This window comes from Coffea arabica, chromosome 2c, assembly GCF_036785885.1.
Source record: "Coffea arabica cultivar ET-39 chromosome 2c, Coffea Arabica ET-39 HiFi, whole genome shotgun sequence".
Classification (NCBI taxonomy): Eukaryota; Viridiplantae; Streptophyta; class Magnoliopsida; order Gentianales; family Rubiaceae; genus Coffea; species Coffea arabica.
The window spans coordinates 45,456,782-45,473,099 of record NC_092312.1 but is presented as its reverse complement, the minus strand read 5'-3'; the positions used below and the strand labels follow the sequence as shown (position 1 = coordinate 45,473,099).

The 16,318-nt window shown below is 41.4% G+C and overlaps 1 protein-coding gene across 1 annotated transcript; it reads right to left on the bottom strand.

Moving 5' to 3' along the window:
• Window positions 1-11,773: 11,773 nt before the first annotated feature.
• LOC140035669 (uncharacterized) lies at window positions 11,774-13,874 on the bottom strand. Its single transcript, XM_072076987.1, has 3 exons — window positions 12,635-13,874; window positions 12,241-12,489; window positions 11,774-12,153 (listed from the first exon to the last, which is right to left on the bottom strand). The coding sequence occupies exons 1-3, from the start codon at window positions 13,872-13,874 to the stop codon at window positions 11,774-11,776; spliced, it is 1,869 nt and encodes a 622-aa protein (XP_071933088.1).
• Between the last annotated feature and the right edge of the window lie 2,444 nt (window positions 13,875-16,318).

Below are 16,318 nucleotides of genomic sequence, written 5' to 3'. Positions count from 1 at the left end.
AACACTCAACTTGTACCATTCCACTTATGGTTCTTAAACTAGTCCATTCACCCCATTTGAATCACAATACAACCATATACACATCAATTGATTGCATGAAAACCATACATGGAAAAGCCCCAATTTCATTAAACCCTAAAACCGAAATTTTCTCACAAATGCTGAAATTTTCCACAATTACCCACCATTAACACATATAAGCTCTAAATCAAGCCATATAAAGCCATCACACCCAACTCAACCATGATATATCATATAAAACAGAAAATTCCTAAATAAATAGAAAATTGCCACATCTCAAGTATAAGTCATGAAATACTCCATAAAATAGCCTCTTGAACTACTATCACCCATAACTTTCATCTTACAACCAACAAGGAAACAATTCCATATTTACTCACCTTACAATTCTTGATACAAGGTAGATGAGAGCCTTTCCTTTCAAACAAAAACCACCAAGCACTTCAAACACTCCTAGCAAGAAGGTTTTATGGAGGATTTTGAGAGATTAGTGGTTGGATTCCATGATTTGGCAAAGAAATGGAGCAAGAGTTGAAGAGCTTTCTTCCTTCTTTTCTCTCTAGTTGGCCGGCCAAGAGGTAAGAAATAATGAGGAATTTTAGTCAAAATTTTAATTTAGTAAAGGTGTAGACAAGTCAAAAGTCCAAGGTCCAATAGGATTGCAACATGTGTTTTTTTCCAAGCTTATCTCATTCTTGTCTTACAACACTTAATTAAACCAACTAACCTCCAATTAACTCATAACACAAGATAATAAAACTTCCGTATATAAAATTTCCCAAAGCTACATTTAACTGTACCGATCGTCTTAGTGGGTCCCGCAACCGCTGTACACCGTTAACAACACAGAATTTGACCTAAACCCAGAAAATGATGCAAAATTCATATTCTCTCATAAAATTCCCCAGAAAACCCACGGATAGAAGAAAACCCTAAAATTAGGCCCAAACGCCCAAAATAAATGCCTGAAAAATATGAAAATTTTCGGGGTCTCACACTCTCTCCCCCTTAAAGAATTTCGTCCTCGAAATTTCTCACCTGAATCACTAAACAGTTCGGGATATTTGGTTTTCATTTCACTCTCCATCTCCCAAGTTGCTTCCTCGACTCCGTGGTTCTTCCATAGCACTTTCACCAGTGGAATTTGCTTATTCCTTAGCTCCTTAACTTTCCTATCAAGCACTCGCATAGGTTTTTCTTCGTAAGTAAGGGCTTCATCAACGTCAATCTCCCCCGGCTGGACAATGTGCGTTGGATCAGGGTAATACTTTTTGAGCATCGACACATGGAATACATCGTGAATTCGTGACAAGCTCGGCGGCAAGTCAAGCCGGTACGCTACTTTTCCAACCCGTTGAAGGATCGGAAACGGTCCTATGAATCTAGGTTGGAGTTTCTTTCCTCGGCCAGCAGTGATGCTTCGCAATGGTGTAATCTTGAGGAATACATGGTCCCCCACTTCAAATTCCAAATCTTTCCTTCGGTTGTCGGCATAGCTCTTCTGGCGACTTTGGGCTGTCTGGAGTCTCTGACGGATTAACTTGATATTTTCTTGAGCATCCTCTATCCAAGGAATGATAGTAGGATCTAGAACCTTCTTCTCTCCCACTTCATCCCAGTATATCGGTGAACGGCACTTTCGTCCATAAAGAGCTTCGTATGGTGCCATTTGGATTGAAGAATGATAGCTGTTATTATAGGCGAACTCTACTAATGTCATGTGTTGTCCCCAATTACCCCCGAAATCTAGAATACTCGTTCGTAACATATCTTCGAGGGTCTGAATCGTTCGCTCCGACTGTCCATCCGTCTGAGGATGATAAGTAGTACTCAGGTTCAGTTTCGTCCCCAAGGTCTCCTGAAACTTTTGCCAAAATCTGGACACAAAACGAGGGTCTCGGTCGGAAACGATGCTCACAGGCACTCCATGCAATCTTACAATCTCTTCTAAATATACTCGAGCTAACTTATCCATGGAATACTTCATATTCACAGGTAGGAAATGAGCCGACTTGGTCAATCGATCAACGATCACCCAAACGGCATCACATCCTTTTTGAGTTCTAGGTAATCCGGAAACGAAATCCATGGTGATGTGTTCCCACTTCCATTCGGGAATCTCCAAAGGCTGCAGTAGTCCCGAAGGCTTCTGGTGTTCGGCCTTAACTTGCTGGCACACTAAACAGGTCTGGACCTACTGAGCTATCTCTCTCTTCATCCTGTCCCACCAGTACAATCGTCGTAAATCATGATACATCTTGTTACTTCCTGGATGGATTGTATACTTAGATCGATGAGCTTCCTCCAAGATTTCCCTTCTCAAAGTTTCATCATCAGGTACCACTATTCGATTTTGAAATCTTAAAATCCCTTCAGGGCTCAAATTAAAATTGGGTATTTCTCCTTTCTTCACCTTTTCTACCCACCTTTGAACTGTCGGATCCTTAGTTTGAGCTTCCTTGATCTTTTCTAAAAACACGGACGTCACTCGGATATTCCCAAAGGTTATCCTATTATGTTCCAGCTTTGGATTCCATTCTCCAATGGTTCCCAGTAATTCCCACTCTTTCACCATCAATCCAGACATCTGAGCCTTTCGGCTTAGGGCATCGGCTACCACGTTAGCCTTACCAGGATGGTAGTTAATGGTATAATCGTAATCCTCCAAGAATTCCATCCAACGGCGTTGTCTCATGTTCAACTCCTTCTAGGAAAAGAGGTATCTGAGGCTCTTATGGTCAGAATAAACTTCAAAAGTCACTCCGTACAGATAGTGTCTCCACTTTTTCAGAGCGAAGATGTAACGACCCCATTTTCCCCTAAGGCGAACCAGAGGGGTCAACGGGCCGCCTGCCCAGCTCTCGCCAGGTCTCCGTCAATTACTACAGTTCTCCAAAAATTACAATATAAATCTCACATATATACATCAAATTCTCCAAGAACTACATATCACAAACGCCGCGGAATGTACACGTACGTCCATTCAAGTCCAATCATTCATTACAAACCATATCCACAAGCTATTACACAAGAGGCGATCCAAATTCAAACCGTACAAGGTAGAATCCATCCATTCCAATTATAAACAGTCACCCTAGCCCAACTATTACACCAAACGAATTCAAATCCAAACTATACAAGATATACACCGTCCAGGTACACAAATAACTTAATACAGCTCTTCCTTTGTTCGAAACTGGTACTCGCATAAACACATCAAACACATAATGCAATTTATCCAAGACTTGACAAGGACATATATATACATGAGAAAGATTCAATTGTACACTTCAAAAGTACTTGAATTCATTTACATCAAAATTTCAAGTTTTCGAGGAGCAACTCAAAACTAGCTACATAACTAGCTCAACTCATTTCAAAATTTGCGTCCAACAGTGTCCCTGTAAGGAAAACAAAACAACGGGGTGAGCTTGCGCTCGTGAGGTACCAAATGCACAAATACATGATGCGGCCAAATAACATATACGCATAAGTGCCTTTATTCAAACATTCATTTATAAAAGGATACTTTCGGCCCTCAAGGGCCGTTTCCAATGTCCATACTTGATCGTATTCGTTGACACTCCGTCAACCATTGAAGATAACCAAGAACCGTAGACACCTCTTCTCACCATCTCCTTCCACCGTTCACCCCCTATTCGGGCCCGCCGCCTCAAAGTTCCAAAAGGTAATACTCGAGTATACCACAAGGTCGAGGAGCTAACACTCCACTCGCCTATCAAGGACCCAAAGGCTCGTTAACGAATCGCCCAAGCCCTTGCCGGCTTGACTCGACTAACGGTCTAAGGGTATGAGCTCAAGTTCACAGTAATAGTAGGGCATTGCCCTATCAAATGTCAAATCATGTACATATTCAATTTCATAGCCAAATAGCATTGGTAATGCAAGTATGTGGTCAAGAGCAATAAAGTACACCCTCGACCTATTCAAGTTATATAACAAGTACAATGAACCATTTAGTGATACACTCACCAAGCACGGCTCACGAAGCTTATTCGGCAAGCCTCATTATCTTGATCAAGTTGAAATCCTAAAACCAAATATCACGTCAAGCAAAGGAAAATTCTAACATTAACAAGCTTCTATTGCCTTTTGGCATTTTAATCACAAGTAAAGCTATACCTATCCGATCAAAACAAATCTTATGGCGTTACGAAGCTAAAACATATGTCAACATTTCTTATGAAGATTTCCAAGGCCAAATCATACATTTTCAAAACCAAAATCTGAATTCTAGAGAAAGAACGAAAACTGTCATAAAACAGGAGTCTATAAACAGTCAGAGCAAATCAGTCATTTTTCCAGGCTACAGAGGTCCAAACAATCTGAAATTTTGTAGGTAGGTAGTTAACTCATATATCTACAAAATTCATGTTTTGAGCAAAAGCTGGTTCGGTCTAAAACACAGAGAAAATGACAGTCCAAGTTCGGTCCAGAAACAGGGGAAAACTAAAAGTATCCTTCTTGAACCAACCTTTGCATACAACCATTACTAATCACAATTATAGACTAGAAATCCCCACTTAACATGAGACTAGCCTATACTAATCATGTACATGCCAAAACAAGGATGAATTATCTTAAACAAAGTTTAGAAACGTCACTAATATGAAACTTTATCATCCCAACTTCCGAATCACAAGAATTTCCATAAAATGAATCAAGACCAATTCAAATTCAAAACAACCACATACTCTCAAAAATTGGGCGGCATAACCCCTTAATTTCACACATTTCAAACCTACTATTCAAATACCAATTCTCATACCAATTAACCACAGTCACCCATTTTATTCATAATCAATATCATACATTCAATTAAGCCATAATTTCCTTCAATCAAAGCCAATCAAAAGCTTAAAGCCAACCTTGGAAAAATCCCCAATTTGAAACCCTAGAAACCGGAAATCACACTACAAGCATAAATTTTCTGCAATCGATCACAAATAACGTACAAGAGCTCCATTTAACATCGTTTCAATCCATCAATCCAACACTAATCATAACTTTCATATAAAATCAGAAAAATACCCAATAAATCACAATTCACCATCAATTCCTTCAACCCATGAAATACTCCACAATACAACATATTTAAACATCACAAACCCTAGATTAACCAATATTAGAACCAAAAAGACATTGTTTATTCAACTTACCTCCAATTCAAGAGAGTAACCAAACCAAAGCTTCCCCTTCAAAACCAATCCATCAAAAGCTTTAGACCACCATAGTGCACCCTTGTGTGGAGTAGCTTGCCAAATCATTGGTTAAAACTCAAGATATTTGTCAAAAATTAAACTAAGAAAATTGAGAGTATTTTCTCTCTATGAAGCTCGGATGAACCAGGGAAGAAAATGAGGCATTTTAGGCAAAACAATGAGATAAGAAGGAAGAAAAAGGCAGCCGGTCAAAGCTGACCGGCTGTGACACGTCACAATCCGGCCAGAATCTGGCCGGATTTCCGGCCGGATACAAGGCCGAGGCTGATCAAAATTTTTTCAAAACTGCAGGGCAATCCGGCCAGCTATCCGGCCAGAAACTGGCCGGATTTCCGGCCGGATTTGGCCACTGCCATTTTTCGAAACTTTTCTTTTCTTGTCCGAGTTGAAAAACTGTGCTACTCCGCTCGTCCAACAAAAATATCCATAAAATGAAAACCCTACTTTTCGGGGCGTCACAATCTCTCCTCCTTAAAACAATGTCGTCCTCGACATTCTACCTCATATACATCTGGTCAAGATATCGTTCAAAAACCATTCAAGCATTAGAATTCCATCTAATCCAACTTGCATTCACCAGGTCCAATTAGTCTTCCCAAAGTCGGTCAAATACTAAGAATTGTTCCAATCTCACTTATCGAAATCAAGTACTAAGGAGTATCCAAATCCAGCTTATCAAATAGTCATGATCCAGTAAAGCATGGCTTATCAAATAATCACTTATCAATTTCAAGTACTAAATACACGCCAATCCAACTTATCAAATAGTCATGATCCAATAAGGAGTTATCGCGTAGCCAGATAAAGCAGGCAAAAGGCTTGAAATCGGACGTAAAGTCCCAGATATCTGGAAGAAATTCAGGGTATAGCGAAGCTGCAAATCAAAAACTCATCCCTGGTGGTGCTGGACAACACAACAAGCTAGCACAACGGCTATGCTTCACCAAAGAATTTCAATTCAGTAAGTTGGCCCTGGTGGTGCCGGACAACACAACAAGTTAGCACCACGGCTAAACTTCGCCAGAGAGCCTCAATTCAAAGTTCCATCCCTGGTGGTGCTGGACCACACAACAGGCATGCCTCGCCTGAAGAATGGCGGTGCTGGACAACACAACAGGCAATGCCTCACCAGAGAGGTTCAGTTCACCCGCTACAAAAGAGTAGTAGCCGGTCTACAACCATATGAGTACAAATAAGTTCAAGAGTAGGGTCAAAGCAGCGCCAATTACTTCAGGTTCATAGTGCATGAGTACGAGGAAGTTCAAAAGCAGGGTCAATTATTGCAGATTCAGGGAGCACGGTCACAAATAAGAGTACAAGTTCAGGTTCAAGTGCAAGTTCAAGTTCAAGGATCATGAGTACTGGTAAAACACACTAGCCTAACCTCTGTCCAACTATTCACATTCTTAAGCAGTCATGAAATTCAAGTCCACCTACAGGTCCAATACCATATATTCAGTGAAGTTAGGTCCATCAAGGATACGTATAAACACACTCGCCTAACGAGGTCAAGTCTCAAGGAAGTTCAATCCAGTCGATCTCAGGCAGCCCAAGACCAATCTCAGGTAGTTCGAGGTCAATCCCAAGTAGTTCAAGTATAGCAAATTCCAACACTTACCACTCAAGTGGTGCAACTTTAATCCAACAGGAATACTAGAAGAGAGATACAAAACTAAAAATTTCTCAACAATTCTAGCCACTACCGAAATGTATCAAAACCCGAGCCACATACTTATTGAACAAGTCCAAGTCATTATTTCACTCTCCTTATTCGGTTTAGCCGTGAGTACAATACAAAATCTTCTGTGCTCTAACCTATGCCATCACAACTTATCTCAAACTCACTTATAATTTCCATTCACATCGTCATACATTAAACTATGTTCCAACCAAGATTCATGAGCATTTCCTCAAGAAAATGTCAAGTACTCAAATACAAGAATTCCAACTAAGAACTTCACGACTCAGATCGTATGGTATTCAGCGAAAATCAAAGTCATATTTTACATATACTACTTCCAGAATTAGTGCCAATGTCACCAAGTGGCACCAAGTTCAATCGGATCACATGCCTTTACGAAATTAGATCCAATACTTCCATAACACAAGCTGAAACCAAAGGTTATCCATTCGAAGTTCAAAATCTTCAATAAACCAGCTACTAGTAAGAGCACCATCATCTCCAAGAATAACCAATCTTAGGTTCTATAGCAGAGTCTCAAGTTCCAAGTTCAAATCCAAGAAGTAAGCACAGCTTGCTAACTTACATGGTAAATAGAAACCAAGTCAAATAAGCTCATCAGTTATTCACAAATTTTCGAATTCGAAATTCAAGTAAAATTCACCTTTTTACCAAAATCGGAAAATTACACATTTTTAAAGCATATATATCGAATTTCCAAACATCGCTTGCAAATAAAACTAGGAAGTATACAGGCAGAAAATGCATTTTATTCATTTGATACTCTTTTATCTTGGTTCAAAATCATCATACGTGGAGTTTGGCCAGCAAACCTCGGTCTCTTATCCCCCATAGCCAGTACTAATGATTATCTCAACTCTTTCCACACTTACAAGTATAATAATACTTCAAATTCATCCAATCTTTCACTGCAAATCTCTCATCCCATATTTTCCTTCAATATAAATCCCAAGCAAGAAACTCCCAAGTAATCAATTTCTTTAACCTCTAAGATACAATAGATCCTTGTTCACACAATATTCAAATCACTCCCACAGTCAGGCATCCTAAATTTCAAACTTAGGATACACTACAGAGATCGGAAGCCTAAGCTCTGATACCACTGGTAACGACCCCATTTTCCCCTAAGGCGAACCAGAGGGGTCAACGGGCCGCCTGCCCAGCTCTCGCCAGGTCTCCGTCAATTACTACAGTTCTCCAAAAATTACAATATAAATCTCACATATATACATCAAATTCTCCAAGAACTACATATCACAAACGCCGCGGAATGTACACGTACGTCCATTCAAGTCCAATCATTCATTACAAACCATATCCACAAGCTATTACACAAGAGGCGATCCAAATTCAAACCGTACAAGGTAGAATCCATCCATTCCAATTATAAACAGTCACCCTAGCCCAACTATTACACCAAACGAATTCAAATCCAAACTATACAAGATATACACCGTCCAGGTACACAAATAACTTAATACAGCTCTTCCTTTGTTCGAAACTGGTACTCGCATAAACACATCAAACACATAATGCAATTTATCCAAGACTTGACAAGGACATATATATACATGAGAAAGATTCAATTGTACACTTCAAAAGTACTTGAATTCATTTACATCAAAATTTCAAGTTTTCGAGGAGCAACTCAAAACTAGCTACATAACTAGCTCAACTCATTTCAAAATTTGCGTCCAACAGTGTCCCTGTAAGGAAAACAAAACAACGGGGTGAGCTTGCGCTCGTGAGGTACCAAATGCACAAATACATGATGCGGCCAAATAACATATACGCATAAGTGCCTTTATTCAAACATTCATTTATAAAAGGATACTTTCGGCCCTCAAGGGCCGTTTCCAATGTCCATACTTGATCGTATTCGTTGACACTCCGTCAACCATTGAAGATAACCAAGAACCGTAGACACCTCTTCTCACCATCTCCTTCCACCGTTCACCCCCTATTCGGGCCCGCCGCCTCAAAGTTCCAAAAGGTAATACTCGAGTATACCACAAGGTCGAGGAGCTAACACTCCACTCGCCTATCAAGGACCCAAAGGCTCGTTAACGAATCGCCCAAGCCCTTGCCGGCTTGACTCGACTAACGGTCTAAGGGTATGAGCTCAAGTTCACAGTAATAGTAGGGCATTGCCCTATCAAATGTCAAATCATGTACATATTCAATTTCATAGCCAAATAGCATTGGTAATGCAAGTAAGTGGTCAAGAGCGATAAAGTACACCCTCGACCTATTCAAGTTATATAACAAGTACAATGAACCATTTAGTGATACACTCACCAAGCACGGCTCACGAAGCTTATTCGGCAAGCCTCATTATCTTGATCAAGTTGAAATCCTAAAACCAAATATCACGTCAAGCAAAGGAAAATTCTAACATTAACAAGCTTCTATTGCCTTTTGGCATTTTAATCACAAGTAAAGCTATACCTATCCGATCAAAACAAATCTTATGGCGTTACGAAGCTAAAACATATGTCAACATTTCTTATGAAGATTTCCAAGGCCAAATCATACATTTTCAAAACCAAAATCTGAATTCTAGAGAAAGAACGAAAACTGTCATAAAACAGGAGTCTATAAACAGTCAGAGCAAATCAGTCATTTTTCCAGGCTACAGAGGTCCAAACAATCTGAAATTTTGCAGGTAGGTAGTTAACTCATATATCTACAAAATTCATGTTTTGAGCAAAAGCTGGTTCGGTCTAAAACACAGAGAAAATGACAGTCCAAGTTCGGTCCAGAAACAGGGGAAAACTAAAAGTATCCTTCTTGAACCAACCTTTGCATACAACCATTACTAATCACAATTATAGACTAGAAATCCCCACTTAACATGAGACTAGCCTATACTAATCATGTACATGCCAAAACAAGGATGAATTATCTTAAACAAAGTTTAGAAACGTCACTAATATGAAACTTTATCATCCCAACTTCCGAATCACAAGAATTTCCATAAAATGAATCAAGACCAATTCAAATTCAAAACAACCACATACTCTCAAAAATTGGGCGGCATAACCCCTTAATTTCACACATTTCAAACCTACTATTCAAATACCAATTCTCATACCAATTAACCACAGTCACCCATTTTATTCATAATCAATATCATACATTCAATTAAGCCATAATTTCCTTCAATCAAAGCCAATCAAAAGCTTAAAGCCAACCTTGGAAAAATCCCCAATTTGAAACCCTAGAAACCGGAAATCACACTACAAGCATAAATTTTCTGCAATCGATCACAAATAACGTACAAGAGCTCCATTTAACATCGTTTCAATCCATCAATCCAACACTAATCATAACTTTCATATAAAATCAGAAAAATACCCAATAAATCACAATTCACCATCAATTCCTTCAACCCATGAAATACTCCACAATACAACATATTTAAACATCACAAACCCTAGATTAACCAATATTAGAACCAAAAAGACATTGTTTATTCAACTTACCTCCAATTCAAGAGAGTAACCAAACCAAAGCTTCCCCTTCAAAACCAATCCATCAAAAGCTTTAGACCACCATAGTGCACCCTTGTGTGGAGTAGCTTGCCAAATCATTGGTTAAAACTCAAGATATTTGTCAAAAATTAAACTAAGAAAATTGAGAGTATTTTCTCTCTATGAAGCTCGGATGAACCAGGGAAGAAAATGAGGCATTTTAGGCAAAACAATGAGATAAGAAGGAAGAAAAAGGCAGCCGGTCAAAGCTGACCGGCTGTGACACGTCACAATCCGGCCAGAATCTGGCCGGATTTCCGGCCGGATTCCTGGCCGGATACAAGGCCGAGGCTGATCAAATTTTTTTCAAAACTGCAGGGCAATCCGGCCAGCTATCCGGCCAGAAACTGGCCGGATTTCCGGCCAGAAACTGGCCGGATTTCCGGCCGGATTTGGCCACTGCCATTTTTCGAAACTTTTCTTTTCTTGTCCGAGTTGAAAAACTGTGCTACTCCGCTCGTCCAACAAAAATATCCATAAAATGAAAACCCTACTTTTCGGGGCGTCACAGAAGACAACTGCGGCCAGTTCCAGATCATGAATGGGATAGTTTTGCTCATGAATTTTCAATTTTCTAGAAGCATAGGCTATCACGTTTTGATGTTGCATCAATACGCATCCTAACCCTTCTTTGGAGGCGTCAGTGTAAACAGTGAAACCGTCTGGACCGTTAGGTAAAGCCAGAATAGGGGCCATGGTTAATCTCCGTTTCAACTCGTGAAAGCTATTTTCACACTTATCACTCCATAGAAATTTTCCACCCTTCTTGGTTAGATCGGTTAAGGGACTGGCAAGTTTCGAAAAATCTTTACTAAATCGCCGATAATAACCTGCCAACCCTAGAAAACTTCGGATCTCAGTAGGGTTATCGGGTCTCTTCCACTCAGTCACCGCTTCTACCTTGGCCGGATCTACAGCAATTCCTTCCTTTGAAATCACGTGCCCCAGAAAAGAAACCTTTTCTAGCCAAAACTCACATTTACTAAACTTAGCATACAACCGGTGCTCCCTCAAGGTTTGTAGGACCTTTTTCAAATGTTGTTCGTGCTCCTCACGGGTTTTTGAATAAACCAATATGTCATCAATAAAAACAACGACAAATCGATCGAGATAAGGTTTGAAAATTCGATGCATGAGGTCCATGAAAGCAGCAGGGGCATTGGTCAGTCCAAAAGGCATCACAGCAAATTCGTAGTGCCCATACCGAGAATTGAAGGCGGTTTTAGGCACATCTTCCTTTTTAATTAACAGTTGGTAATACCCCTGTCGAAGATCTAACTTTGAAAAGACCACCGCACCCTGTAATTGATCAAATAGCTCATCGATGTGAGGTAGGGGTACTTGTTCTTAATGGTCACGTTGTTCAACCCTCGGTAATCGATACATAATCTCAAGGTTCCATCCTTCTTCTTAACAAAGAGAATAGGTGCCCCCCAAGGTGATCCACTCTCGTGAATAAACCCTCGCTCTAGAAGGTCTTGCAACTGTAACTTCAGCTCTTTGAGTTCCGCAGGTGCCATTCGGTAAGGAGTTTTGGAAATAGGGGAAGCCCCTGGACAAAGGTTAACTTCAAACTCAATTTCTCTTTCTGGAGGCAGATTTACTAACTCGTCAGGAAAAACATCAGGGTATTCACTCACTACCGGAACATCTTCTATTTTCAGTTTGTCGGCAGGAGTGTTAATAAGAAAAGCTAGGAACCCTTGCGCCCCTCTATTCAATAATTTCCTAGCTCGAATACCTGATATCATAGCAGATGAGGCTAGACTACCCCTCACATCTAACCTCAAAGTTGCCTCTCCAGGAATACAGAATTCTACTATTTTCCTTTTACAATCCAGTTGGGCATCGTATCGGGCCAACCAATCCATGCCTAATATCACATCGTATCCCTTAATGGCTAAACTTATTAAATTCCCCAATAACTTCCGCTCACCTACCCAGATCTCACAATCCGAATACATCTTGCTAGAAATCAAACATTGATCCCCTGTAGGAGTACTAACTTCCAGCTCATAGGGAAGAATAACAGGGTTTTATATCAATTCCGCACATAAACTCGGGGTTAACGAAAGAATGGGTGGCTCCAGGGTCTATCAAAATTCTAGCTAGGCGGTGGAAGACAGGAATCGTACCTTCCACTACCTCGGCTGAGTCAGGAACTGGACGTTTTTCGTTGGAGTATACACGTGCGGCCACCTTCGGCTTGACACTTTCTACCCGTGATTGACTTGAGGTAGCCTTGGATGTCGGTGTAGTTCCTTTCACGTCTCGGGCTTGGACTGGACAACTGGCTAGCCAGTGCTCTGCACTCCCGCAGCGTAAGCACTTGTTCTGTTTCCTCCAGCAGTCGTCCTCCGTGTGGTTTGGTTTCCCACAAAAGCCACACGGCCCGCGCGCAACAGTAGCGGAACTCCCCTGTGAGGCACTCCTCTGCTGGCCTCGTCCGGGCTGGCTTCCTCGAGAGGGAGCCCCTCTGGTCGGACTCGTAAACCGTCCCCCTCCAGATCCCCTTCCAAATTTAGGAGGGGTACTTTTATCCCCTTGAGTTGAGCTACTTCCAGCAGCTCCACGCTTTCTATTCTGGAAGTTCCTCACCTGAAGCCTTGCGTTCTCGGATCCTAATGCTTTCTCAACAGCATCACTAAAAGTGGTGATTTGGGCTACGGCCAAATCCTTTTGGATTTCCACATTAAGCCCCTGAAGGAAACGTCTTGCCCTCCTTTGCTCGGTCAAAATGAGCTCAGGGGCAAACTTGGACAAGCGTGTGAATTGGCTCTCATATTCGGCCACCGATTGCGTACCTTGGCGTAGACGAATAAATTCATCTTCCTTTTTCTCCTGAACCAACGGTGGAAAATACTTAGCGTTAAACTCCCGTACAAAATTCGTCCATGTCCTTGGTGTCTGCTCTCGCTCCCATTTTGTCCGAATAATGTTCCACCAAGAGCGAGCGGCCCCTTCGAGTTGGAAGACCGTAAAAGTCACTTGCCTCTCCTCCGAGTAACGTAGGGCGGCAAAAATGTCTATCATCTTCTCCAACCATTGCTCCGCCACGTCCGGATCGGGCCCTCCGAGAAATTTAGGTGGAGAAAATTTTTGGAATCGTTCGAGAGCTCGGTCTTCGCTCTCGACATGATTTCCAGGATTTCCAGGGTTTCCAGGGTTGCCGACAGGTGGATTAGGGTTTGGGCCCTGTTGCTGCACCACCTGGGCCAAGAGATCAGTCATCCGCTGGATAGCAGCGGCTACTTGCACATTAGGATCGATTTGGGGTTCAGGAGTTGGTTCGGGCACTTCAGTTCCCGTACCCTGTTCAGTCGTGGGCTGTCTACCCCCACGTCCTCTACCTCGGCCACTACGCGTGCCCTCCATCGTTCTAGGTCAATCTAGAGTCAAAATATACACATAACATAGCATTAAGATAAAAGTGTACACATCCCTGGGTATAACAATAAACATGAACACCCAGCCAAACAATGACTTCATAAAACACTTAGGCATATAACACATATTCATAGCATTCACAACAAGATCAAACTTTCGTACAAAACAGTCAGTCAAGTTCAAACAGGGAAAGCCTCTTACGGAATGGCAATACAAAAGTAATATATACAAAACTAGTCCAATATACAACGCGACTAGCTAAGGGTCCTTCCCGGCCTACCACTCCGTATCCCTTATATATACAAGAGTCAAAATTCCCAAAATAGCCTAAAAGCCAAGCCCTAGCCTACCGTGGGACTAGAGGACCTACTCACTTGGGCGGGTTCACTTCCAACCCCGCCTCCTACACTAGAGCCCTCGTCACTCTCGTCCCCTAATAGGTCATCACATAGGTTCAGAATCGATCCCGCTCTCTCCTTCAATTGCCTCGCCCTCTTGACCATTCGTTCCCGTGTCTCTCCCAATTGTGTACACAGGTCGTCCACCCTATCTTGACCTTCACCCAGGTCATATTCCAAGTCCTTAATTCGCTCGGCTTGCCTCTTGTTGGCCTCTCTCAGTTGCTTCACCTCGGCCTCTAGCCTTGCACAATCTTTGGCCAACTCCTTCCTTTCTTTGTCCACGGCCCATACTAGTGTATTGGGGTAGGCAAACCTGTGACGGCACTCACAACGTCGAAGGCGACTAGCCGGACTCCAGCGTACCGCTGTCCCTCTCGGCCGGACCTGGTACTTGATCATAGGAAGTACTCTCCGGCCCTGTTCCACAGTCGGTCTCTCACTAGGCCCACTACGCGCGTCCATCCTACATATAAACATAATTAAGCTCAACCACGCTTAAGAAAACAATCAAATACAAGTCCCTAGTCAAGAAATTTCTAGCATGCCCAGGTTAATCTAAACCTAGGCTCTGATACCACTTGTGACGACCCCATCTTCCCCTAACGCGAACCAGAGGGGTGACGGACCGCCTGCCCAGCTCTCGCCAGGACTACGGATCACAAAACAATCAAATACATATTTAATTTTACAAAAGAAAACTCAACGAAAGAACATTTTATCCCATTAAGGTGTTCTTGGAACAATAGTATCATCACGCAAGAAAGTATAGCGCTCGAGCACTTCAATCGGACCAGAAAACGAAGAACGAAAATTTGCCGCGGATGAACAGTAACCGCCTGCGTCACTATCCGGCCAGAATCTGGCCGGATAGGAGGCCGAGTGTGAGAGCCCGTAAAACCCTAATATTTTTCCTAGGGTTATTTCCCCTTTTAATTGCATAATTTTGCATTTTCTGGCTTAGAAATATTTTTTTGAGAGGATTTTATGAGCAGTTATAGTTTTAAGATGATTTTTCTAGCACTGGAGAATTTTTAGAAAATTAAGAGTAAATAGTGGACGTGGGACCCACTAGTGCGAAAAGTTCAGAAAAATTCGGCCAATAAGGTTAAGTTTCGGATACTGTGTATAATTTATCGGGTGTTAAGAGATAAGTGGAGTGTGTGAAGTGATTGATGTGAGAGAGAAAAGAAGGATAGGAATGCATTTAATAAGGTGCCATGTGTCACAATCTCATTGGTTGTGACTTAAGAAGTACTATTCACCTTTTGACATTTTTTTGACCTTTTGACCCAAGGAATTAAATATCCAAAATTTCACCAAAATTCACCATTTTCTTACCTCTTGTTGGCCGGCCACCTTGAGCAAGGAAGGAAGGAACTTTCTTCAACATTCAAGCTTCTACTTGGAGCAAATCAACCAAAACCATTGGTTACATCCAATTCCACTCCATAAAACTCTTCCTTCTAGTGATAGTAAGTTGTTTGGTGAACTTTGTTTGAAGGCCTAAGGTGGTCAACATCTCTCTCTCTCTTGGTTCTTGGTAAGTGAAGCTTGAAACACCCTACTATCTCTAATGATGCTTATTTTGTGCTTAATGGAGGCATGAGAGGAGTAAAATGTGATTTATTTCTTGATTTGGCTTGATATGGTGAAGTTTTCATTTTATTGAGAATTTTTCTGGTTTAATATGAAATGAAGGTTGTGGCTTTGCATGATGAATGGTATTGGTTGATAATGACTCTATGAGGTGTATTGGATAGGAAAATGCAACTAATTTTGGATTTGGATGGAAAATTGGAAAGTTAGGGTTCTTGAAGCCCCAATTCTGTCCGGTTTTAGATCACTGTGTTAGAGGCCGAATTTGACTTTGCTCAAAACATGAAAGTTGTAGGTATTGATGTGATGGAGATGCCTGTAAAATTTCAGGTCATTTGGATTAATGTGGAATGAGATATGACGCAATTACTGTAGCTGTTCTGCTTTGAGCAGAATGCGAAAACTGCGATAGTAATTGGCCATTTTGACTGGAAT

Bases quoted from the DNA above. Each gene is read 5' to 3' on its own strand.
- LOC140035669 (XM_072076987.1), bottom strand. From the start codon at position 13,874: ATGGAGGGCACGCGTAGTGGCCGAGGTAGAGGACGTGGGGGTAGACAG. The intron at 12,490-12,634 runs GTACGATTCCTG...GTACTCCTACAG, and splicing joins CTCAGCCGAGGTAGTGGAAG to GGGATCAATGTTTGATTTCT. The intron at 12,154-12,240 runs GTATTCGAGCTA...AACTGAAAATAG, and splicing joins CTCATCTGCTATGATATCAG to AAGATGTTCCGGTAGTGAGT.